General features: G+C 50.0%; 1 protein-coding gene across 1 annotated transcript in view; it reads left to right on the top strand.

Annotated features, from left to right (window-relative positions):
- The window catches only part of LOC133338991 (uncharacterized), a 28,966-nt gene extending 3,052 nt beyond the window's left edge, over window positions 1-25,914 (top strand). Inside the window, exons 4-13 of the mRNA XM_061547131.1 lie at window positions 692-745; window positions 3,080-3,268; window positions 9,903-9,987; window positions 11,040-11,312; window positions 15,663-16,184; window positions 17,611-17,886; window positions 18,396-18,552; window positions 20,787-20,913; window positions 22,635-22,691; window positions 25,199-25,914. Coding sequence (XP_061403115.1) covers window positions 15,750-16,184; window positions 17,611-17,886; window positions 18,396-18,552; window positions 20,787-20,913; window positions 22,635-22,691; window positions 25,199-25,451 — 1,305 coding nt within the window. The 5' untranslated portion in view covers window positions 692-745; window positions 3,080-3,268; window positions 9,903-9,987; window positions 11,040-11,312; window positions 15,663-15,749 and the 3' untranslated portion in view covers window positions 25,452-25,914. The remainder of the gene's footprint in view (window positions 1-691; window positions 746-3,079; window positions 3,269-9,902; window positions 9,988-11,039; window positions 11,313-15,662; window positions 16,185-17,610; window positions 17,887-18,395; window positions 18,553-20,786; window positions 20,914-22,634; window positions 22,692-25,198) is intronic.
- Window positions 25,915-26,605: the final 691 nt, after the last annotated feature.

Here is a 26,605-nt window from a genome sequence, read left to right as displayed (position 1 = left end):
GCACTCAGCCCAGTATCAAGGGGTTATCTGTGTTGTGTCCAGCCCCATGGCAAGGGGGGGGGGGGGTAGTCTGTGTTTTGTCCAGCCCCGTGGCAAGGGGGTATCTGTGTTTTGTCCAGCCCCATGGCAAGGGGGGGTATCTGTGTTGTGTCCAGCCCCGTGGCAAGGGGGTATCTGTGTTGTGTCCAGTCACATGGCAAGGGGGGTATCTGTGTTGTGTCCAGCCCTGTGGCAAGGGGGGGTATCTGTGTTGTGTCCAGCCCCGTGGCAAGGGGGGGTATCTGTGTTGTGTCTAGCCCCGTGGCAAGGGGGGGTATCTGTGTTGTGTCCAGCCCCGTGGCAAGGGGGGTATCTGTGTTGTGTCCAGCCCCGTGGCAAGGGGGGTATCTGTGTTGTGTCCAGCCCCGTGGCTAGGGGGGTATCTGTGTTGTGTCCAGCCACATGGCTAGGGGGGGTATCTGTGTTGTGTCCAGCCCTGTGGCAAGGGGGGGGGTATCTGTGTTGTGTCCAGCCCCGTGGCAAGGGGGGGGGGGTATCTGTGTTGTGTCCAGCCTTGTGGCTAGGGGGGGTATCTGTGTTGTGTCCAGCCCCGTGGCTAGGGGGGGTATCTGTGTTGTGTCTAGCCCCGTGGCTAGGGGCGGTATTGGTGTTTTGCGATGACGCCTACTCACACCTTCGTCTCCTTCGTCAGGTCCCCGGCCTCCTACCTGCAGCCCGACGAAGCGCTTGGAAATTTCCTACCCACGTGAGCATGACCGCTCTCCCCCTCGCCTCTGCGGCCGCTCGGCTCATCTCCGTGTGCGCGATAATGCGTGGTGACATGTTTATTGCATTTCTCTTTTTTTATACTAACTGCTATAAACTAAACTTTTTTTATTTTAAGTGCCTACTGAACTATATAGCTATTTTTCAGAAGTGACCTGGCTACTGTAATAAAAGACTCCGTTGGTCACTGTTGGTCTCCTTTGGCCTTTTATTTAGTTTCTTTCTCCGCACCCCGCTGGTCCTGTCCGCGGACCAGCGTCGTCTAGCGCGCGCCCCGCACGCGCGACCTCATCGGCTCCTCCACTCTTCCTCACACCCCGCTAGTCCTGACGGGACCAGCGTCTCCTCGCGCGCGCCCACGCACGCTCCTCCGTTAGCTCCTCCACTCCCGCACTCCGCTGGCCGACGGCGTGCTGAAGGTCCTTCGGCCACGTGGCCGATGGCGCGGATCTCCTCTCACCACCCAACGTGGCTCAGCCTCTTTACTCCGCAACTCCCCCGATCTCTTCCGAGCTCCCACTTACATCCTCTCCCCCACGTGACCCTGACTCCTCCCCTTCCGGATCGTCAGATACGGCCTTCCCATACTGCCCTGCTGGCTCCACCCCCATTCACCTCGCTTCCAATTGGAGCCGAGGTGAACGGCGGCCCCTCCCACACGCCCCCCATACCGGGCTCCGCCCCCCAATAACCCGGGCCGTGTGATTGGGCCAGAGCCCAGCAGCAAACCCCATTTACGCTCTCATTTCACTACAAATAATAGTTCAACGAAGGGGCTTATGTGCAAATTTTAATTAGCCAAATACTATTAAGGCATCTTGAATCTAAATGTAGAGGGGAAAACCAGAGGACCCAGAGAAAAATCCACGCGACTGCGGAGGGAACATGCAAACTCCAAATTTACAGCAGGCGTCAGGGTCGGGATGGAACCCACGCCCTCCTGTATACCACGCCACCATGACACTATACTGCCAGCCACCGTCCAACATTCACAAGGTTCAGAAATTCCCTTCGCGGCCTGCGGAACACGCTGCAGATAAAGTTATATAGGGCGGGCACAGAGTACCCACAGTTCCCAGTGTCCACCCCCTACCCACAAGCCTCACCCTTCCCTACCCACAAGCCTCGTCCCTCACCACTCCCTTATCACAATCCTCACCCTTCCCTACTCCCTACCCACAAACCTCACCCATCCCCTACCCACAAGCATACAGGCACCACTCGCGTGGGCGCAACGTGCACAGGTGCAATGCAGGCAGGCCCAATACATAGTGGCATTGCTCAAGATTGCTTTATCAGATCCTCAGTAAGTCTGCACTCCAGCTAACATTGTAGATCGCGGCGCAGACAGCCGAGTTACATGGAAGCGCTAGAGTTTGCTCTACACGGAGCGTTAACGGCCCGCCTCCATTCCGAGCATGCGTGGAAGCGTGCTCAGCAGCGTCAAAGCGAGCCGCCGTGAGTTGGGCAAGAACGTTGACAGCCCTGACCATGTGGAACGTGGCTCGTTCAGATGGCGCGGCGAGCTTTCACTCACTCTAGCGGCGTTGTGACTCGTTGGGGCCGCTCCGTGTCAATGACCCGCGGCGGTCTCGAACCTTTTTGACTGGGAGAGCCATAAAAGCCAAATATTTCTAAATATATTTCATTGAGAGCCATATAGTATTTTTAACGTATAATAAATTAAATATGTCTTACTTTTAATGCGACTTCTGGTGCTGCATGGTTTTGCTGATGGCCTTGTAGTCTGGTTCATACGTGGTGAGGTTGAGCATCATGCAGGCGTGACCCGTGAAATTTATCTTCAAAACTAATTTCTGTTTACTTTAAAATGACACAGTATTATTAAACAATATCACAAGTATTTTAAAATCAGTTCCAAACTGATTTTTTATTATTATTATTTTTTCCAACTCAAAATTGTCTGGGAGCCATATGCCGTCACCGGAAGAGCCATATATGGCTCGCGAGCCATAGGTTCCCGACCGCTGGACTAGAGAAACAAGTTTTCCATTCATGAAAAATGTAACGTGATCTATTTGGTGTTTGAACATCTTAAGACATGTTTTATTGCCAGAAAGGGTAAAACTTATTGTTATTCTTTATACTTCGATGCTGACAACAAGGTCCCATGACAAGTTAAAAAAACAATTCCACAAATGACTAAACTCCCTAAGTCTTCGTAACAGCCGTGCTTCATTGCTTTGTGTAGCAGCGCCACCGTGTGGATGGAGCCTCATAGCACTTGGAGTGTGGCATTTTTTGTTACTGTGTGTGGACATCGCGTTGCGGCCTGTGTGTGCGGGGCGTGCAGGCTGAAGGAAATGCTGGAGGAGCGATTTGGTGGGAAGCCTCGGCCGCTCTACCCCGAGCGGTCGCTCGCGCAGGGCGGCCGCGGCGCTGGCGTCTGGCACCGATCTTGTCGAGGGCTCTGTACAGCACAAACCACTGCACCTGGGCCACGGCCCGAATCCAAAGCCTCCGTTCTGACGGTCAGATTCAGGTCTGTTCCCGTAGTCGAGTTCACGTTTAAATTTATGCTGGGCAATGAGTTGATTGAAACCTAGAGATGTAAAATAGCAGACAGGTCACTTCTGTCACCAGGCCTTTTAGCTGCGTTCCAACCAAGGCTTTTTCTATTTCCACACCTCCGATTAGCACAGTTGGCTATGTACGGTGCGAAAGAAGTTCAACATAAATATTCATAAGTTTGTTTACCCCAAGAAGACCTCAAGCTTTCACGACCATTATCCATAATCGAGGTTTTTGGGTTAGACGACGTAAATATGAATGTGTCGTTAAACCCGCCACCGCCAACACAGCCAATTACTGTAGTAAGGTTTGTCACGTAATCAAAACGTGCTAATTCGTTACTAGTTCAGCACACTGGTGTGTTCGACAGTAAACCCCCAACATTTACAATTCAATACTCTTTGGTTCTTTTGGTAAAGTCACGTAGGTATAAAATAAAATTTACAATTCGAGTACGACGTTTTGTCAGTAATTCCAACTCACATCAACAGGCGATAGCCAGGGTTGTTAAGAGCGAAGCAGGAGGATTTCTCAAGAGATAAATGTGATGTCTCACTTGTGGGGCAATTAGGCCGAAGGCCGGGGGGGGGGAGGTTATAAATGCATATAAATTACAATGGATATCCAATATCGGTTGGGTTATTCATAGGATAATCAACAGACATACATTCACATTATGCATGCACACCATGCATATCCATCCTGCCGTTTTTGGTTGCAAGAAAGACGGGTTTTTTTTATTCCAGCGTTCAGATAGTTGCCCAGTACCAGTTACGTTGCCATGGCGTGTTGTAGGCTGAAGCATTGACGCTAGAGGATGACCGAAACTGAATTTCTGGTTTCGGCCCAAACCGAAACCAGACCGAAAGTTAAATATTGGCTTTTGGCTGAAACCGAAGCCGAAACCGAAAGTTGAACTTCACTTTCGGCCGAAACCGAAAGTTTAACTACACTTTCGACCGAGACCAAAACAGAAAGGTTTATAACCAAAGTTACCGAACACAAGATTTATGAAATACTAGCTTTACTACCCGGCTTCGCCCGGGACTTGGATTCACCACGGCCGGCTGCCTTTGTCTCCCCAGTGGCGATGTTGACACACCACTTACTCGTTTGAGGCTGAGTCGACCTAGGGGAGGCCCAGGACCAGTTCAAATAATCGTCACCGGCGGTGGCCATGAGTGGGAATTGAACTTTGGTCGTCGGGTTTGTAGCGCAGCGCGCGAATCGCTACGCAGTCGCTGCCCCCCCCTACATACACACAGGATAAGGACAAAAATCCACCATGTAGCCTGTGAGACTGTAGGGGGCAAGTGCTGTTAGCGAGTACCTATGAAGGCCGGCATGGCACACGAGGGGGTGGGTGGCCAGCACCACGCCATGTTCGTAGCGCTAAGCGCTACACATGCGCGGGTGACATGACAGATGTGACGTCACAGCTCGCTTGCCGTGCAAAATATATGCATTATTGCACCGCCCCCCCCCCCAAAAAATAATACCAAAGTGTATGCATGGTGTACAGTATGGAAAGTACCCACATGGCAAATTTAAAGTTTGTTGCATGTCAGGAAGTACGCTAAACATTTTGAACAGACACATTCACAAATTTTCATTTTTTATATATAGGTCATGATGCAATGCTACTTTAATAAAATATGTATCTAGAACTAATCATTCAGAGCCTGCAGTAAGAGTCGTTAAATATCAAATCTTTAGGTGTTACTTAGTGATTATATCTAAACAAACGAATGTTGTAGTTAAGAAATACCAGTTTTTCCGCATTCTCGCCCAGCAGGTTGCTGTTTCTTGCATCAGAATCGACTTTAGTGATTAACTGCTCCGTTTATTAAGTTTAATTTTCTACTTCACTCAGATTCGTAATTTTGTTATCACTAATTCGCTACGTAACTATTAACTAACTGAATAACAATATTGTCAGATTTCGATTTAAAGCTTTCGTGACTACAGGGATTCATCTTCTTGGTTCTTTCGGTAAAGTCACATAGAAGGGAAATAATAAAATAATAAAAATAAAACATAATAAAATAATTCTCACGACGTTTCGGCCACAACGCAAGCAGCTGTCCTCAGGTGAAGAATTCTTCATTTTTTTATTATGTTTTATTTTTATTATTTTATTACTTCCCTTCTAAGTGACTTTACCGAAAGAACCAAGAAGAATATTGTCAGACTTCGAATCTCGGTATCAACACGCGTATAGACTGAAGAGAACGCAACACATAAGCCAAGGCGGGCAGGCGGCTGGGAACAGACAACAACGGCACTTTGTTGTCGTCCCGCCAAAGAGACTCCACCCACGGATGCAAAAGCAGGCTGCCGTCTGTTGACATTAACAGACCATCGTTGCGGCTGTAACCTCGCTCCCAAGCTGCTGCTGATGTGTTTTTGCAGCCTATCGCAGGATTGCCTAGCGCCGACTGACCGGCCGATAGGCAGAGAGATAAACGTAGCACTAGCGTTATATTCTAAAAATAGATCTTCGGTTGACCGAAAGTCAATATCAGTTTCGGCCGAAACCGAAAGTAAACCGAAAGTAAAAAATGTACTTTCGGCCGAAACCGAACGTATGTCGAAAGCGGCCATTTGCCAACTTTCGGCACCGAAACCGAATTTCGGTCGGCCTTTACTTTACGCATCACCTCTGTGCGACCGACTGGGGATCGCAGCAACTTGAAAAGGTGATCAAATGTACAAGAGGGGTTGGTATGAATCCTATTGCTATTTGGGACTTACCTTGGAAAAACAAAACCAAGCATGTGTTTATCAAAGGATTATTCAATATTGGGCCAAAAAAGGATTGTTGATTACAGTAGACTCTCCATTTTCCACACTAATGACCGGGAGGATGGCCACGGATAATTCAAAATCGTGGATAATCCCAAATATTCATCTTCCGTGGATCTCTATGCCAAAAACCACTAAAGTATAGTGGTATAAGTTATGTTTAAGTTAAGAAAATTGAGTTGGTTAATGAATTAAACTAAAATTGTAGAACTCACGATAGATCGATGCGCGTGCTCAATGATAACAATTTCCTGTATAGAAAGTTGGGGCACGTGACTTGTCTGTGCGGCCCTGTGAATGTTGTCCCCTTGTGCTCGTGGGCTTTCGCTCATTACTCAGTGCTGCAAAGCAGTGGCAATGGGAGCCAAGTACAGTAGACTCTCGATTATTCGCGCTAATTAGGGGAGGACGGCTGCACTAAGACCCATAGAATCATACACAGACACACAGCCTCACACAGACACCCATTGACTCACACAGAAACCCAAAGACTCACGCAGGAACAATACACTTGCACAATGACCCATAGAATCTCACACAGACACACAGCCTCACACAGACACCCATTGACTCGCACAGAAAGCCAAAGACTCGCACAGAAACAATATACTTGCACAAAGACCCATAGACTAACACAGCGACCCATAGACTCACACAGAGACCCATACACCCACATAGGGACAATATACTTGCACACAGACCCATAGACACCGAGACCCAATGACACACACAGAGAAAAAAATCCCACAGAGACCCATAGACTCACACAGATACCCATAGACTCACACAGAGACCCATAACCTCACACATAGACCCATACACCCACACATAGACCCATACACCCACACAGAGACCTATAGACTCAAACATATACCCATAGACACACACAGAGACCCATAGACTCACACAGAGACCCATAAACTCACACAAAGACTATACTTGCCCAAAGACCCATAGAATCACAGGAAGACACATTGGCAAACACAGAGACACAGACTCGCACAGAGACACAGACACCCATTGACTCACACAAATACCCAAAGACTCACACAGGGACAATATACTTGCAAATAGACCCATAGAATCTCACACAGACACACAGCCTCACACAGACACCCATTGACTCACACAGAGACCCATAGACTCACACAGAAACAATATACTTTCACAAAGACCCATTGAATCACACAGAGACACAGGCATACATCGACTCATAGATTCACACAGGGACAATATACTTGCACAAAGACCCATATAATCACATAGAGACCCATAGACTCACAGAGACCCATAAACTCACACAAAGACAATATACTTGCACTAAGACCCATAGACTCACACACAGACACACAGCCTCACACAGACACCCATTGACTCACACAGAAACCCAAATACTCACTCACTGGGACAATATACTTGCAATTAGACCCACAAAATATCACACAGACACACAGCCTCACACAGACACCCATAGACTCACACAGATACCCATAGACTCACACAGAGACCCATAACCTCACACATAGACCCATACACCCACACATAGACCCATACACCCACACAGAGACCCATAGACTCAAACATATATCCATAGACACACACAGAGACCCATAGACTCACACAGAGACCCATAGCTCACACAAAGACTATACTTGCCCAAAGACCCATAGAATCACAGGAAGACACATTGGCAAACACAGAGACACAGACTCGCACAGAGACACAGACACCCATTGACTCAAACAAATACCCATCGAAACACACAGACAATATACTTGCACTAAGACCCATAGAATCACACACAGACATTGACTCACACAGAAACCCAAAGACTCGCACAGGGACAATATACTTGCAAATAGACCCATAGAATCTCACACAGACACACAGCCTCACACAGACATCCCCAAAAATGCAAAATGCATTACGAATCATATTGACTGCCAAAACACATGTGGAAGTAGTTGAATATACAAAGTAATGCCCCACTAAACTCTTAACGGACCCAGCTCCCCCTCAAACTTAACGCGATTCCCCCGCACGCCCCTTCACTCACCAAAGTACTTGTTTCTCTCAGGCGCGTCATCAATCAAATTCTGAGGCGGCATCCCGAGGATCTACACACAATTCACACAGAGACAATGATCACCCATACAGTATTGACACACTTGTGTGGAAAGTTCTGTTTGTGAGCACCTACTGATGATGGCACAGCACCCAAGGCCACACCACAGCAACTATTTTACAAATCACTCCAGGTATTGATTTAATGCTGAGTCGATATTTGAGAGGCCAAGGACTGGTCCAACATTCAACACCACACGGTCAGGGTGCTAACCACTCGGCTACCGCTCCCGATGGTTCTCGCATGCAGGCACGGGGCAGTGTTATTGGCATGGCCCAGCAAAACCGCGAACGCCGCACGTTGCAGAAGTTCACGGATCAATCCCAGTGACTGCCCTGGTCTTTACTGCGGTATTAAACCACAAAATACTATGCACCATCTGCCTCATTCACAGCGGAGGTAATGGGTCCCGTGGCGTCATTTGAAATTGCTTATATGGTTGTGAGAATTTTCTTCATTACAAGCAGTTGAGATGAAACAACAATAATTGGCGCGATAAATGCTCGTTCATCTGACAATTCAAATTATTTGCAGGTGGTGTAGGGTTACATTTGGCCAATCCGTGGCCTCATGCAATAATCTATCACGAGTCATAACACCAGCTCTAAAAATCTATGCGTTCCGCTCACAGTTACCTTGACAGGTCTACGCCTGAGTAATTGGTTCTGTCATGCGGTTGTATCCAACTCAGTAGCTTGTGTGTGGACAACCATGCAACCAGTCGCGAGCAGTCGTACGCCTCTTTCTCACAGAAGAGACGACTCAAGTGGTCTGCTCAGGGAATTGTAAGGAAGTATTTCCTGTCGCATGTTCAATTGGTCATACCAATTCTGAATATTATTTTAATACCCTTGATGCGGAAATACTCGATGAGAAGTGAAAAACATGGTTAGAAGCAATGACTGAGTTGCGCGATTTCAAGAGCAAATTGGTCATGAAATTGATCACTCAATAACGGAATTGTCAGTGTTACTGCTGTGTGGGCAATACCTCCATATAACACGGGAGCTGGTCGTGTTTGTTGATGGCCGGAAAGAGGATGCGCCCGGTAGCCAACTCGGCCACTGTACACCCCAGCCCCCACATGTCAACCGGGAAAGATGACATGTGGCCCAGGTATGCCTCTGGGGCAAGGTACGCAGGGGAACCAAAAATCTGTGAACCTGTGAATTACAAAATACAAACATAACCAATATAACCTTTAACAGCAACACACAGGCACGAAAAAACATGTATACAAACACATGTACTCACCCATAGGTTTGGACGAAAGGCGGCGGTCGAAAGGCGCGGAGAGAGCAGCAGCAGAAGCAGCAGCAGCAGCAGCAGCATCGCGTGTGGAGATCAGCCGAGAGGAGTGGATCCGAGCTGTGTATTAGTGGTGGTGTGGTAGTAGTGGTGTTAGTGGTGGTGGGGGTGTTAGTGGTGGTGGGGTTGTTATTGGTGGTGGGGGTGTTAGTGGTGGTGGTTAATGGTGGGATTGTTGTTAGTGGTGGTGTTAGTGGTGGTCTGTTAAGGCTATTACGGGGGAGCTTTGTCTTTGGTGGTGTTCGTGGGGGGAGGGGGGCGTCGGGGTGGGGAAGGTACTGGGGGGGAGGGGCTTACGGGCTGTTGCGTCACGAGGGCGTGCTCACCGGGCCCCGCCCCCACTTCTGGCGATTTTTATTTGTCACAGGCGGCGACTCTGGAGGAAATGTCTCTCATGAAATTGTCTTTTCCGAGACCAAGGTTCTCTGCAAACCTCCCGGCTACCATCAAAGGTTTGTACACGAAGCCATACAAATATACAAACACAGACATAATTTCAACCGTGATGATGGGTACAAACTTAGTAATCATTGGAAAGATGTGATCAACCACGCAAAAAAGACTTAATTACACTTTTTTTGACCATCTTATCTGACAGGCACTATTTTACTTTACTTTACCGAGTGTTAACATCCCCAGTGTTTAACAGTACTCTCTTCATTGAACAGCCAGCATTGGTATAAACATGGGCATTTTCGTTCTTTTTCTATCATGTGTATCAGGCCTCCCCTCCCCCTCTCTGTCCAATGCGTTGGCGTTGTGCAACAGCAACCGCGTCCACGCCGTCGTCCATTCTTTTGGCCCCGCTCACCTCCCCCTCCCGATGCGTTGTACGTGGCACTCCGTGCCGTCTTTGAGCCCCGCCCCCCTCCCTCCCGATACGTTCCATTCATTGGCTACCACATTCTGATGAGCTCCCCCCCCCTCTCCTCCCCCTCAACTTGCTTTTAAGGGATTACATCTTGAATCATTGCCTCACTTGATGCAGCTAATCCGGCTGTGACGGTCCCACCTGATGACGGAGACTTGTGTTGCCTCCGAAACGTCGTGATTTTTGTTTTATTTTTATTAATTTTGATGTTTTACCTACGTGACTTTACCGGAAAAAAAACCTGTGAGTGAGTGGTGATGTGAGTGGTGAGGACGTGTGTGTGTCTGTGTAGTGTACTGGCAGGAGGAATGGTGGTGTTAGTGGTGTTACTGATAGTGGTGGTGTGTTGTGAGTGGTGACAATGTGAGTTCATGTCAGAATCAGAATACTTATACTGGAGGAGTCTGATGAGCTATACAGCTTTTTCTCACAGATGTGCAGTGTTGTGGGTGAATGGTTATGATGTAAGCTCGTGTTGATGATGTGAGTTTCTTGTTAATGATGTGGGTCCGTGTTAATGATGTGGGTTTGTGTTGATGATGTTGGTTAACGGTGAGGATGAGTCTGTGATGTGACGTGACTCGTGTTGAGACCCTGTGTGACCCTCGCCTTCGTCTCCCGCTCTCCACGCAGAGACCCGGACCGTGTGAGAGACGCCGCGAGTTCTGTGCACCCTGCACTGTACGTACCGTGTACCAGTCGGGGAGCGGGCAGTATTATTGCGGTGAACACCACGCTGCCCTCCAAGTTCGACTCCCGCTCACGGCCACCAACACTGCTGACGATTACCTCAGCCGCTCCTGGGCCTCCCCGTGTAGCCGTAGCGAGCAGCACCGATGAAGGCCGGCACGGCACGCGACACCAGTGTTGGTGGCCGTGAGCGGGAATCGAACCCTGGGTGGCAAGGTTCCTAGCGAAGCGCGCTAATCACTACACTACCGCACACACACAGACACACACAAACACACAGACACACACAGACACACAACAACAACCGCCATTCGCCACTAAGTGGCGGTGACGTCACCACGACGCTTGTGCCAGGCCATGTGCACCTTGAGGCCACGTGAAGTGTCGAACGCCCGCTGGCAGGAGGTCATGGGGCAGACCCAGGTGCCACGGGTCGACTGACTGAGATGACTGAGATGGCTGCCTGATGCACCACCTGTGCCCCCTACTGTGCCAACTTGCTGTGCTTTAGCCACCCGGCACTCCGCTCGTTGTTGTGAGCATCGCTCCTCCGTCCTTCGTTGGTGTTGGAGGGCAACTGCCTCCAACTGCCCAGTAGCGTCCTTCACGAGCCTCCTCCACTGAGGCCGATCTTGACACCGCTGGTACCAGTCATCGACAAGTCCACTCAGCTCCACGTCCTCCTGTACCACATCACTCCATCTTTTCTCTAGCCCGTGCTGCGCCTGTTTAGCCCCCTCGATCCGGCCGAACAAAAGCTGTTTAGGCATGCGGTGGCTGGGTATGCAGGCTACATGACCCAGCCAACGCAGCCTTGCCTGCCGGAGGAGCTCACCGATGGGACTTTGCCCAGATCTTTCAAGGATTTGTGAGCTCCTCACACAATCCAGCCTGGTTAAACCCAGGATGGATCGTAGGCAGGCCAGCCTAAATGTTTTTAACCGGCGAAGATGCTCCATTAGGGTGGTCCACGTTTCGCAAGCGTAGAGAAGGGAGGGAATGACTGTGGCCGAGAAGACCTGAAAATTCGAGCGGAGTGACAGACCAGGCAGCTTCCACACAGCGTTACGCAACCGATGAAAAGATATTGCTGTTCGACTGATTCGGAGTGAGACCTCCGCTGCCAAACCGGAGCCGGTCATGAGCACACTGCCCAGGTATGGGAAACTTTCCACTCTCTCCACAACTGCCCCATCACCGATTGAGAGTTGTGGGGGTGGAGTGTCTGATGGTACAAAATACCCAGGCAGGTGCTTAATTTTGGTGGGGCTAATGGTAATGCCCCACCTCTTAGTGGCACATTCCAGTTTCAGCAGAAGCGTCTCTAACTCCTCCTCTGAATGAGCAGCAATTACCAAATCATCGGCATACATAACGTGGTTGACCAATAGGGAGCAATCCCTTGACCGCCCCCGGGCATCAATCAGTCTCCCATTATATCTGTACCAAATGGAAATTCCCCCGGTACAGCTATTGAAGGCTTCACGAACTACGTGGTCAAAATAGATGTTAAATAATGTGGGAGCCAGAGGACATCCCCGTCGCACCCCAAGGTGTATAGGGAATGGCTCTGACTCCCGGCAACGTAGTTTTACCCGGGCCCACTCACCAACATGAAGGTCCTTAATGATCGTGAGCAGAGGGTCAGGGACTATGAAAGCACGAAGAACAACCCAGAGCCCAGGCCTACTGATGGTATCATAGGCCTTGACCAGATCAATAAAGCAGAGATGTAGGTCTTGTTGGAATTCCCTACACCTCTGCTGTAGCAGACAGACAGAAAATAATGGCATATGTGAAAGACCTCCCTTTCCTGAAACCGCATTGGGGCTCCGCAAGCCTCTCCTCAGCGTGCCTAGCAAGGCGATGTTGAATAATCCTTGCCAGGACCTTTCCCGGCATACTGAGGAGTGAGATGCCCCTGTAGTTGTTACAGTCTGTGCGGTCCCCCTTCTTAAAGAGGGGGACCACCAGGGCATATTTCTAGTCCTATGGAACCCGTCCAGTGGTCCAGACTGTTGTTATGATGTCATGTAGGGCAGTCTGTGCACAAACGCCACCCTCCCTCAGCATTTTGCTTGGGAGATCATCTCTGCCCGGTGCCTTTCCTGGTCTCAGACTCTGGATCGCCTTCCGTACTTCCTCAACCAATGGCACCTCAGCCAGCCACTCACAGGGGGTGACTTCCAATATTTGAGGCACCGCAGCCTCAGCAGGGTCATCCCCACTTTGTCCCACGTTGTTTTCCTGGGTAAGTGATTTCCCCTACCCTAGGACCTCACAGAAATGCTCAGAAAATCTGCAAACTTGTTCCTGGGGGTCGGAGATTGGATCACCATTCTTTCCCCTAATGATGGTAATAGGTGTGGCGCTGCAGGTTACTTTTGTCATGAAATTAAAGAGCGATTTGTTCTTGCGGGCCACTGAGGCAGACTCCTATCTCCTCAGCAACCCGTGACCACCACCCATCCTTGCAGCGCCTCACGGCTCTCCGAACCTCCGAGCGAAGGCTGCGGTAAGCCTCCTCATTCTCTGATGTGGGATGCTGTAGACGATTAGAGTGGGCCTTTCGCTTTTTCTCAACCATCCTGAACACCTCCTCTGTCATCCAGGGTCTTTGGGGAGGTCTGGACCACGTTCCCAAAGCAGCCATTGCAGCTGCATGAGTCACAGTCCTAAACCTTGCCCATTTACTCTCGACATCAGGAGTGGGGGACGATGCCAACCCCAGCCGCAAGCGTTGATGAAATTCTCGCTTGCAACTTTCATAAGCTAACTGAGACCAGGCCACCTTAGGTTGGAATGGGGTCTTGGATGTACATCCACCACCGGAGTGGAAGAATGGCAGGCGCATCTTACAGATGACTAGTCAGTCGATGGTCAGAGGGCAGATCAGCTCCACGGTAGGTCCTGGTGTCAAGGACATGGGCTCGCATCCACTGATCCGTCACTATGTAGTCCAGCAGATGTTCTTGCTTGGATCCAGCATGCATCCGTGATGTTGTGTTGATGCGCCGATGCCGGAACAGCGTGTTGGTAATTACAAGATCATTGGCTGCACAAAAATCTAGCAGCCTCCTACCGTTGTTATTGAACTGATCTGGCCCATGCCTTTCAATCACTACAGACCAGGTGCAGACACACAACAACAACCGCCATTCGCCACTAAGTGGCGGTGACGTCACCACGACGCTTGTGCCAGGCCATGTGCACCTTGAGGCCACGTGAAGTGTCGAACGCCCGCTGGCAGGAGGTCACGGGGCAGACCCAGGTGCCACGGGTTGACTGACTGAGATGACCGAGATGACTGGCTAATGCACCACCTGTGCCCCCTACTGTACTAACTTGCTGTGCTTTAGCCACACGGTGCTCCGCTCGTTGTTGTGAGCGTCGCTCCTCCGCCCTCCGTTGTTGTTGGAGGGCGACTGCCTCAAACTGCCCAGTAGTGTCCTTCACGAGCCTCCTCTACAGAGGCCGATCTTGACACTGCTGGTACCAGTCATCGGCAAGTCCACTCAGCTCCACGTCCTCCTGTACCACATCACCCTATCTCTTCTCTAGCCCGTGCTGTGCCCGTTTAGCCCCCTCAATCCGGCCAAACAAAAGCTGTTTAGGCATGCGGTGGCTGGGCATGCGGGCTACATGACCCAGCCAACGCAGCCTTGCCTGCCGGAGGAGCTCACCAATGGGACTTTACCCAGATCTTTCAAGGATTTGTGAGCTCCTCACACAATCCAGCCTGGTTAAACCCAGGATGGATCGTAGGCAGGCCAGCCTAAATGTTTCCAACCGGCAAAGATGCTCCATTAGGGGGGTCCACGTTTCGCAAGCGTAGAGAAGGGAGGGAATGACTGTGGCCGAGAAAACCTGAAGCTTCGTGCGGAGCGACAGACCAGGTAGCTTCCACACAGCATTACGCAACCGATGAAAAGATATTGCCACTTGACTGATTCGGAGTGAGACCTCTGCTGTTACACTGGAGCGGGTCATAAGCATACTGCCCAGGTGTGGGAAACTCTCCACTCTCTCCACTACTGCCCCATCACTGTCCGGCAAAACAACCCCCTACCTCCTCGCGGTGCCTGAATGGGCAACACTGTCGTGGACAGTGCTGTGGGGGGAGAGCCAATGCCCATTGGCCTCTCCCCTCATGGCGTCTGTCACCACCACAGTGGCTAAACGGGGGCTCTGGATGGGTGCGATGGGCTGGTAACCCCTCCACCTTCAATTTATTACCACGAAACTACGAATTAAACATAAATATGTAACTAATAAGCTTGTGCCGGAGGCCCCGGGGGGACAGGCGTCTATAACATCTCCTGGCCAAACCCCAATTGGCGGAGCCAGGAGATTAAATCTTCACCCTCGGGGCTCCTCCAGAAACAACGAAAGCCACTATGGATGGCCACGTGGAATGTTCGAACGCTCACTGCGGAGGAGAGGCTGCCACTCCTTTGTCAGGAGCTGGATCGGTACCGCACACACACACACAGACATACAGACACACAGATGAGACACAACATATATCCGTCCTCGGGCCGTGACGTCATATCCGCTTCCGCCCAGTGTGCCGCTGGAGCCACGCTGCGAGCTGCGTGCTGAGGAGCGCCTCTCTGCACGAAGCCTCCTGGAGCCTCTCCCGGAGCAGTCACCATGGAGGCTCATGGGCTGCGCAGTACCTCACGCACCCTCGTGGCGCTGCTCGTGACGAGATACGCGTTCCTCACGTCTGGGCCCACGGAGGAGAAGAATTTCTCCCCGAACTGGCTGGTTAACCTGGGGGGAGCCTGGGAGGTCCAACCGCCACAGGCCGGGCAGCCTCTACCTCTCGCCAAAGCGACCGTGGCTGTCCACATCAGCGACCGGCTCGCAGATCACGAAGCCAAGAGGGAGCCTCGAGTCGCTTCCTCTCCCAGCCATGGCGTGGAGGTTCCCCAAGGAGGAGGAGGAGAAGACGACGACCCAGCTCCCTTAGGGTGGAAGACCTTCATGGAGATGCTGCACAGCAGGCCGGTGGCCATCGCCTGCGAGGTGGCGAGTGCAGGGATCGCCCTCCTCAGCCTCGGAGTGTGGCTGAAGAATGCAGTGGTGAGTGCCAGCTTCACGATTACACAGACCATAGCGTGGCACCGCAACAGACACCACACGCAGAGCCACCACACGCAGAGACGTATCACGCGTACAGATCACTCGCGTAGATATAAGAATCTCACTCGCATATGTAGTTGGTTCAATGAGACGTAGACGACGTAGTCGGAGGCACACTTATTTATTATAATGTTTCACTCAGCACAGGCCAATGTATACAACACTCGAAGGGGTAACGGCCCCTTCACCCGTCTAACAGGGAGACCCCATTAACTCTAGCCCGGCTAGCCTACTCCCAGGTCCTCCACTCGAGAGCTAGGGGAGGCAAGCTGATCCAGCTCTGGCCAAGCTAGGATCACGGCACCCTTAGCCACCAGACCAGCTCTTACAAGAGCATCGGCTCTGGGCTCTCGGGGCCACGCCACTGGCTTGCCCTGGTCGGTCCTTAGAAGGACAGCGATCCAGGGGAGTCCCAGGGCCTATCTAGCCGGTCTTCACTCTTCACTAGTTAGGCTGAATACTGAACCCCGTGCCCACCAGCTCACCGCCTTATATAGCAACTCCCCCACGAGGGGTGGGGCCGTGGGAGATCACAGCGCCGTTACAGCCCCCCAGGGCTAACCGATGCGGACGTGAATATAAGCATCCTTCCGCGTGCGGGCATAACCACCCCTCGTGTGTTTTTTCACCCTCCCGTAACACCCCTACACATACACCACACACACAAGTATATATGACATCCACACACACATCCTAGACAAAGTCGCAAACACCTTGCTCAATTAATTATGCTTAAATATTATCCACTGCAACTTTAAGGGTGTTTTTTGTTACTGGCAGCGTGGCATTTGGGACATGTGCTGGACTCAGCTGTCCTTGTGCGGCGTTGGTGAGTTGCCCTGGTGCGGACAGAACTATTTCCCCAGCCAGTAGAGTCAGAATAATACTATTTATTTATGGTTGAGGAATCCGATGAGCTATGAAGCTCTTTTTCACAGATGTCCAGTCGGGGCTGGTAAGAACATTACAATAACAAATACTACAAAAACATGATAATAGTGCAAAGTACATGAAAGGTTAACAAATCACCCAAAAACAAACAAATAAAACTAAACCATCCCCATCATACAAAGCCCACTGAGGTACTAACTTATTTTTCAGACGCAACCTGGTCACAAATGATAGATCAACAAAGTGACATCATTTGGACATTCATAGCAGCAAAATAATCTAAATTATCGAAATAAATGTTTCTAAATGTGGAGGGAAAAACCAGAGGATCAAACTACGCAGGGCCATGGCACATGACCAATGACTTTTGTTTATTTCCGAGAATCCAGCTGTTAGTCAAGGCTGAACTAAAGAGAGGGAAAGATACTTGTTGTCGTGCTGTACATTACAAATACTTGTGCAATGTTTTCAACAGTGGCGTCCACGACCTCCTGCCATGCCAGTGATGGCCGTCCACACCACCAACCTCCCGAAACAAAAGGCTCGGTCGAACTTGGCCGAAATGGTACCTCAAGCAGCTTCTTCTTTAGGCTGTTGGATGACGGTTCCGCAAGATGGAGAATACCCGTCTCCCTCAAGGTGGACGACCTTGATGAAGATGCTGCACAGTGGGCCGGTGGCCATCACTTACCACGTGGAGAGCACGGGGATCACCATTACCAGCCTAAGAGTCTGGCGGAAGAATCAACTGGTAAGAGAGAGAGAGTGTGCTGGCTTCACTGTCACATAGAGAATCAGCAGGACACCACAACAGACACACACAGAGACACCACACCCAGAGAGGCATCGTGGATATAGATCACTCAGGCAAATGTCATAATCTCACATGCATAGATGACACAAATCAGAATAATAATATTTATACTGGAGGAATCCGATGAGCTATTAAGCTATTTTTCACAGATGTCCAGGAGAGGCAGGTTAGAACGTTACAACACCAAACAATAAAAAATCACACTCACACCCTCGACAAAGTCGCACACATTTATTACAAGCACACACATTGTTCATGCTGTGGATTACAAATAGTTGTCCGATATTTGCGACTGAAAGGCAAGTACAACACCCGTGTTCAATCAATGGTGGTGGTGTGGTAGATGGCAAGTGAAAAAAAATATTTGAGTGGATGTGACCAACAGGGGAAGAAGGAGACTGCAATCTCTTGCCTCTCATACTGATTTTGTTTCCGGTTTTAAACAGAAGTCATCGCAACGTGGACGAGTTTACCGAAGCCGCCACATGAGAGGATCCATGTGGAAATTGGCTCGGGGCAAGCGCCACCCCATGAAAATCAAGAGGACCCACAGATCCCTCAAGACTCGGCTGGATGGCTGCTCCATGATGAATAGCTCTCTGTGTGAGTCTCTGGGTGAGGGTCTCTGTGTGAGAGTCTCTGTGTGAGAGTCTCTGAGTCTCTGGGTGAGAGTCTCTGGGTCTCTGTGTGAGAGTCTCTGGGTGAGAGTCTCTGGGTCTCTGTGTGAGAGTCTCTGAGTCTCTGGGTGAGAGTCTCTGGGTGAGAGTCTCTGGGTCTCTGTGTGAGGGTCTCTGGGTGAGAGTCTCTGAGTCTCTGGGTGAGATTCTCTGAGTCTCTGGGTGAGAGTCTCTGGGTCTCTGTGTGAGAGTCTCTGGGTCTCTGTGTGAGAGTCTCTGGGTGAGAGTCTCTGAGTCTCTGGGTGAGAGTCTCTGGGTGAGAGTCTCTGGGTGAGAGTCTCTGGGTCTCTGTGTGAGAGTCTCTGGGTGAGAGTCTCTGATTCTCTGGGTGAGAGTCTCTGAGTCTCTGGGTGAGAGTCTCTGGGTCTCTGTGTGAGAGTCTCTGGGTGAGAGTCTCTGAGTCTCTGGGTGAGAGTCTCTGGGTCTCTGTGTGAGGGTCTCTGGGTCTCTGTGTGAGAGTCTCTGGGTCTCTGTGTGAGAGTCTCTGGGTGAGAGTCTCTCAGTCTCTGTGTGAGGGTCTCTGTGTGAGAGTCTCTGGGTCTCTGTGTGAGAGTCTATGGGTCTCTGTGTGAGAGTCTCTGGGTCTCTGTGTGAGGGTCTCTGTGTAAGAGTCTCTGGGTCTCTGTGTGAGGGTCTCTGTGTCAGAGTCTCTGGGTCTCTGTGTGAGGGTCTCTGTGTCAGAGTCTCTGGGTCTCGGTGTGAGAGTCTCTGGGTCTCTGTGTGAGAATCTCTGTTGAGAGTCTCTGGGTCTCTATGTAAGAGTCTCTGGGTCTCTGTGTAAGTCTCTGGGTCTCTGTGTGAGAATCTCTGTGTGAGAGTCTCTGGGTCTCTGTGTGAGGGTCTCTGTGTGAGAGTCTCTGGGTCTCTGTGTGAGAGTCTCTGTGTGAGGGTCTCTGTGTGAGAGTATCTGGGTCTCTGTGTGAGAGTCTGGTTCTGGTGCAAGAAACACAAGAATGAAGCCTGCCAATGCCCCCCTCTGCTCCACGTGGCATGGCACTGCAGCAACTCCCCGCCCGTGTGGGCCCGTGCAGTTGCACCGCCTGCACACGCGGCAGGAGACGTGGCCGCTGGTGGTGTGCCGCGTGCTCGTAGTTTTAGTGGACTGTATCGTCCTTGCCCGCACAGGAAATCAAAGGTAATTGTTTATAGCACGGCCTACATGCGCGTGCGTTTTGTGTTTTAGTGTTTGTTCTTGCTCCGCACATCAGATTAGCACCATTGGCTACGTACGGTGCGAAAGAAGTTAGTTTAAATTTCTACATCCGTTAAAGGAGTAGATGATGGAAAATGTAAAACTGAAGTCTCGCGTAAGGCAGTGTGGCGCTTACAGAAAGACACGCCTTTAGCTCGTGCAGTTAGTCGTCTCAAGGAGACGCCACATGAAGATGCGTGAAGGTAATTTAATTTCTGACGGGGAGAAACAGCGGCAACTCGAAATATAAACCATTCTTGGGAGCCTCCCTTAGGTCAGTTCGGCCTTAAATGAGTACTCGGTTCATTGCGAGTGTAGATTCGGGAGACAAAGACGGCTGTGATTCTGCTTACACGACCACTAACAGCACGCTGCTGGCCTTCATAGAGGCTCACTCGCTACGCTTGATGTTCAGAGCTAAAAGTAGCGAATTGAGTCCCCGAAAGAAGATCTGAGCAGGCCATAAAATAAGGGACAATAAACTCAGAATAGTTTTTTACGCTTTTCATCGTCAACGCCTGCTGTTGTATCATTTCAAGCGGCATTGGTTCAACACAAGCATGTAAGAATTGTTTCAATACCACCAGGTAAATTAGTTGCTAGATGTACTGTTAATGTATGAAGTTCATAGTTTAAATAAAAGTAATCTAATGTCCGCGATTTTGAATTATCCGCGGCTGTCCTCCCTGTCAGCACGAATAATCGATAATCTACTTTATTAGCTGACGTCCAAAGAAAATCCTAAATGAATGAAAATCAGGTCTACGATTGTCATTCAATTATAGACCTGATTGAATGAAAATCAGGTCTATCGTCATAATTACAGACCCCTTAATCTGTGATGATGACGAGGAGTGGCCGCTTTCAAATGGGAAAAGTCGACGCTGTCTTTGCGCGTCAGGTGCTGCCTTAGCACTTGTTCTGATCCCATGCCTTGGTTGGGATTTTAAAAAATGTCTGTTTCCCAGTGGAGCCTGGGACGCGTCACGCAGCCGCCCCTACCTGCTGCCGGTGTGCGGACACGCGTCTTGTGTGGAGCATGCCTGCAGGACAAAGGCACGCGTGGGCTGCGAGTTTGTGTGCCCGACCTGCAAGGTACAGCTACGACAGTCGTATGGCCACGTTGTGTACGAGTGTGTATGTCAGGGTGTTTGTATCTGCCTGCATGTGCACAATAGTGCAGCGGTTAGCGCTACGCTGCGCTACGAACCCGGCGACACGAGTTCGATTCCCGCTCATGGCCGCCAACACTGGTGACGATTATATGAACCAGTCCTGGACCTCCCCTAAAGTTGACTCGGCGTCAAATGAGTACCTGGTACAGTGTGTAAACAACGCCACTGGGGAGACAAAGGCGGCTGGGCTTGATGTTGGCCAAACACCCTCTCGTGCCGTGCCGGCCTTCATGGATGCTACTCACTATCGGCACTTGCCCCAACAGTCTGTTAAGGCTACACGGGGGATCTTTGTCTTTTGTATGTGAACGTGTTATCAAAACGCCTCTCGGCTGGTTTCGTGTGAAGTCCCCAGTGGTGTAACTGGGTGCTACTGCAGTGGATAAAACAACCTGCAAATATGAGCCAAAGATTTATTTGTTAACAGTGAAAGCGAAGTTTTTCAGGCATTGTCAAAAACATTTTGCAAGGGACCAGAATGGATGAATCCGAGTCAACGACACAAGATGTCGCTTGCTTCTGTCTGTGATTTGCAGTTACGAGTTTTACTCACTCTGCCACGTTTGCAATAGTTTCCTTGTATTTGGCAAGCAATCGGAGAGGGACAAACGGTGATGCCATCTTTTTTGTACGCTTTCTCTTTTGAAAATGTTGCTGCTTGACATTTTAATGGTACACTACCAAGCTGTCAGTTGAATATGTAGCAGGCTTTCGCGACCAATGTCCATAATCGAGGTTTTTGGGTTAGATTGCGTAAATATAATAAATGTCGTTAATCCCGGCACCACCCAATACGGTCAATTAGTAAGGTTTGTCACGTAACCAAAACATGCCAATTCATGACTAGTACAGCTCATCGTTGGAAAGTAAAGATGTATTAAAATACAGGAAAATATATTGTTATCCGGCATTCTACAATCTGGAATGCTCTTCACTAACCAGCATCTGTCGTAAACGGCAATGCGAATCTTCCTTCATGTACAGACAGTCCACAGGTTGCGAAATATCTGACTTGAGGAAATCTAACCTAATGGGAATGCTTCCATAAATCATGTAACAATAAAACATCGATATGCAGACATTCTTGCATTAATTACGTAAGCGCAAATATTGCAGCACAGTGAGGTTTGCGGATGAATACCGTGGAGCGAGACGTAAGGCGAGGGGCAACCTTACGCCTCGCTTGAGCTCCACGAGGGTTAAGGCATTTATTGTCGTCTTATGTAATTCTTTCATTTCGTAGCATTATGTCATTGCTTGTTTTATATGCTGAGAGCTTGTTTTTCCCCATGTTTCTATTGCTAGTTTTCTTCATTTAAGTTTATTTCATGAGTTTTTTACTGTATGTACTTTATTTAACACAATTCTACTTCAGTTGCTTATGCACTCAGCCCAGTATCAAGGAGGATATCTGTGTTGTGTCCAGCCCCATGGCAAGGGGGGGGGGGTATCTGTGTTTTGTCCAGCCCCCTGGCAAGGGGGGGTATCTGTGTTGTGTCCAGCCCCGTGGCAAGGGGGGTATCTGTGTTGTGTCCAGCCCCGTGGCTAGGGGGGGTATCTGTGTTGTGTCTAGCCCCGTGGCTAGGGGCGGTATTGGTGTTTTGCGATGACGCCTACTCACACCTTCGTCTCCTTCGTCAGGTCCCCGGCCTCCTTCTACCTGCAGCCCGACGAAGCGCTTGGAAATTTCCTACCCACGTGAGCATGACCGCTCTCCCCCTCGCCTCTGCGGCCGCTCGGCTCATCTCCGTGTGCGCGATAATGCGTGGTGACATGTTTATTGCATTTCTCTTTTTTTTATACTAACTGCTATAAACTAAACTTTTTTATTTTAAGTGCCTACTGAACTATATAGCTATTTTTCAGAAGTGACCTGGCTACTGTAATAAAAGACTTCGTTGGTCACTGTTGGTCTCCTTTGGCCTTTTATTTAGTTTCTTTCTCCGCACCCCGCTGGTCCTGTCCGCGGACCAGCGTCGTCTAGCGCGCGCCCCGCACGCGCGACCTCATCGGCTCCTCCACTCTTCCTCACACCCCGCTAGTCCTGACAGGGGACCAGCGTCTCCTCGCGCGCGCCCACGCACGCTCCTCCGTTAGCTCCTCCACTCCCGCACTCCGCTGGCCGACGGCGTGCTGAAGGTCCTTCGGCCACGTGGCCGATGGCGCGGATCTCCTCTCACCACCCAACGTGGCTCAGCCTCTTTACTCCGCAACTCCCCCGATCTCTTCCGAGCTCCCACTTCTATCCTCTCCCCCACGTGACCCTGACTCCTCCCCTTCCGGATCGTCAGATACGGCCTTCCCATACTGCCCTGCTGGCTCCACCCCCATTCACCTCGCTTCCAATTGGAGCCGAGGTGAACGGCGGCCCCTCCCACACGCCCCCCATACCGGGCTCCGCCCCCCAATAACCCGGGCCGTGTGATTGGGCCAGAGCCCAGCAGCAAACCCCATTTACGCTCTCATTTCACTACAAATAATAGTTCAACGAAGGGGCTTATGTGCACATTTTAATTAGCCAAATACTATTAAGGCATCTTGAATCTAAATGTAGAGGGGAAAACCAGAGGACCCAGAGAAAAATCCACGCGACTGCGGAGGGAACATGCAAACTCCAAATTTACAGCAGGCGTCAGGGTCGGGATGGAACCCACGCCCTCCTGTATACCACGCCACCATGACACTATACTGCCAGCCACCGTCCAACATTCACAAGGTTCAGAAATTCCCTTCGCGGCCTGCGGAACACGCTGCAGATAAAGTTATATAGGGCGGGCACAGAGTACCCACAGTTCCCAGTGTCCACCCCCTACCCACAAGCCTCACCCTTCCCTACCCACAAGCCTCGTCCCTCACCACTCCCTTATCACAATCCTCACCCTTCCCTACTCCCTACCCACAAACCTCACCCATCCCCTACCCACAAGCATACAGGCACCACTCGCGTGGGCGCAACGTGCACAGGTGCAATGCAGGCAGGCCCAATACATAGTGGCATTGCTCAAGATTGCTTTATCAGATCCTCAGTAAGTCTGCACTCCAGCTAACATTGTAGATCGCGGCGCAGACAGCCGAGTTACATGGAAGCGCTAGAGTTTGCTCTACACGGAGCGTTAACGGCCCACCTCCATTCCGAGCATGCGTGGAAGCGTGCTCAGCAGCGTCAAAGCGAGCCGCCGTGAGTTGGGCAAGAACGTTGACAGCCCTGACCATGTGGAACATGGCTCGTTCAGATGGCGCGGCGACTCTCGATCGCGAGCTTTCACTCTAGCGGCGTTGTGACTCGTTGGGGCCGCTCCGTGTCAATGACCCGCGGCGGTCTAGACTGTTGCCCAGCCCAGGACTCTGGGCCTCAATAGCCTATGCAGAGCCAACGCCCTCCAAAACGTTGACCTGCAGCATGTTGCGTGGCAGAAAGGGAATTGCTGAATGTTACGAGGAATGTTGGACCAGTGGCTCGTGGTATGGACTAGAGCAGGGGTCGGGAACCTTTTTGACTGGGAGAGCCATAAAAGCCAAATATTTCTAAATATATTTCATTGAGAGCCATATAGTATTTTTAACGTATAATAAATTAAATATGTCTTACTTTTAATGCGACTTCTGGTGCTGCATGGTTTTGCTGATGGCCTTGTAGTCTGGTTCATACGTGGTGAGGTTGAGCATCATGCAGGCGTGACCCGTGAAATTTATCTTCAAAACTAATTTCTGTTTACTTTAAAATGACACAGTATTATTAAACAATATCACAAGTATTTTAAAATCAGTTCCAAACTGATTTTTTATTATTATTATTTTTTCCAACTCAAAATTGTCTGGGAGCCATATGCCGTCACCGGAAGAGCCATATATGGCTCGCGAGCCATAGGTTCCCGACCGCTGGACTAGAGAAACAAGTTTTCCATTCATGAAAAATGTAACGTGATCTATTTGGTGTTTGAACATCTTAAGACATGTTTTATTGCCAGAAAGGGTAAAACTTATTGTTATTCTTTATACTTCGATGCTGACAACAAGGTCCCATGACAAGTTAAAAAAACAATTCCACAAATGACTAAACTCCCTAAGTCTTCGTAACAGCCGTGCTTCATTGCTTTGTGTAGCAGCGCCACCGTGTGGATGGAGCCTCATAGCACTTGGAGTGTGGCATTTTTTGTTACTGTGTGTGGACATCGCGTTGCGGCCTGTGTGTGCGGGGCGTGCAGGCTGAAGGAAATGCTGGAGGAGCGATTTGGTGGGAAGCCTCGGCCGCTCTACCCCGAGCGGTCGCTCGCGCAGGGCGGCCGCGGCGCTGGCGTCTGGCACCGATCTTGTCGAGGGCTCTGTACAGCACAAACCACTGCACCTGGGCCACGGCCCGAATCCAAAGCCTCCGTTCTGACGGTCAGATTCAGGTCTGTTCCCGTAGTCGAGTTCACGTTTAAATTTATGCTGGGCAATGAGTTGATTGAAACCTAGAGATGTAAAATAGCAGACAGGTCACTTCTGTCACCAGGCCTTTTAGCTGCGTTCCAACCAAGGCTTTTTCTATTTCCACACCTCCGATTAGCACAGTTGGCTATGTACGGTGCGAAAGAAGTTCAACATAAATATTCATAAGTTTGTTTACCCCAAGAAGACCTCAAGCTTTCACGACCATTATCCATAATCGAGGTTTTTGGGTTAGACGACGTAAATATGAATGTGTCGTTAAACCCGCCACCGCCAACACAGCCAATTACTGTAGTGAGGTTTGTCACGTAATCAAAACGTGCTAATTCGTTACTAGTTCAGCACACTGGTGTGTTCGAGAGTAAACCCCCAACATTTACAATTCAATACTCTTTGGTTCTTTTGGTAAAGTCACGTAGGTATAAAATAAAATTTACAATTCGAGTACGACGTTTTGTCAGTAATTCCAACTCACATCAACAGGCGATAGCCAGGGTTGTTAAGAGCGAAGCAGGAGGATTTCTCAAGAGATAAATGTGATGTCTCACTTGTGGGGCAATTAGGCCGAAGGCCGGGGGGGGGGGGGGGGAGGTTATAAATGCATATAAATTACAATGGATATCCAATATCGGTTGGGTTATTCATAGGATAATCAACAGACATACATTCACATTATGCATGCACACCATGCATATCCATCCTGCCGTTTTTGGTTGCAAGAAAGACGGGTTTTTTTTATTCCAGCGTTCAGATAGTTGCCCAGTACCAGTTACGTTGCCATGGCGTGTTGTAGGCTGAAGCACTGACGCTAGAGGATGACCGAAACTGAATTTCTGGTTTCGGCCCAAACCGAAACCAGACCGAAAGTTAAATATTGGCTTTTGGCCGAAACCGAAGCCGAAACCGAAAGTTGAACTTCACTTTCGGCCAAAACCGAAAGTTTAACTACACTTTCGACCGAGACCAAAACAGAAAGGTTTATAACCAAAGTTACCGAACACAAGATTTATGAAATACTAGCTTTACTACCCGGCTTCGCCCGGGACTTGGATTCACCACGGCCGGCTGCCTTTGTCTCCCCAGTGGCGATGTTGACACACCACTTACTCGTTTGAGGCTGAGTCGACCTAGGGGAGGCCCAGGACCAGTTCAAATAATCGTCACCGGCGGTGGCCATGAGT

This window comes from Lethenteron reissneri, unplaced genomic scaffold, assembly GCF_015708825.2.
Source record: "Lethenteron reissneri isolate LAM-NWPU_2019-01 unplaced genomic scaffold, ASM1570882v1 scaffold_1639, whole genome shotgun sequence".
NCBI lineage: Eukaryota > Metazoa > Chordata > Hyperoartia > Petromyzontiformes > Petromyzontidae > Lethenteron > Lethenteron reissneri.
Note: the sequence above shows the minus strand (reverse complement) of the source record. Positions and strands in the feature narration are given on the sequence as shown.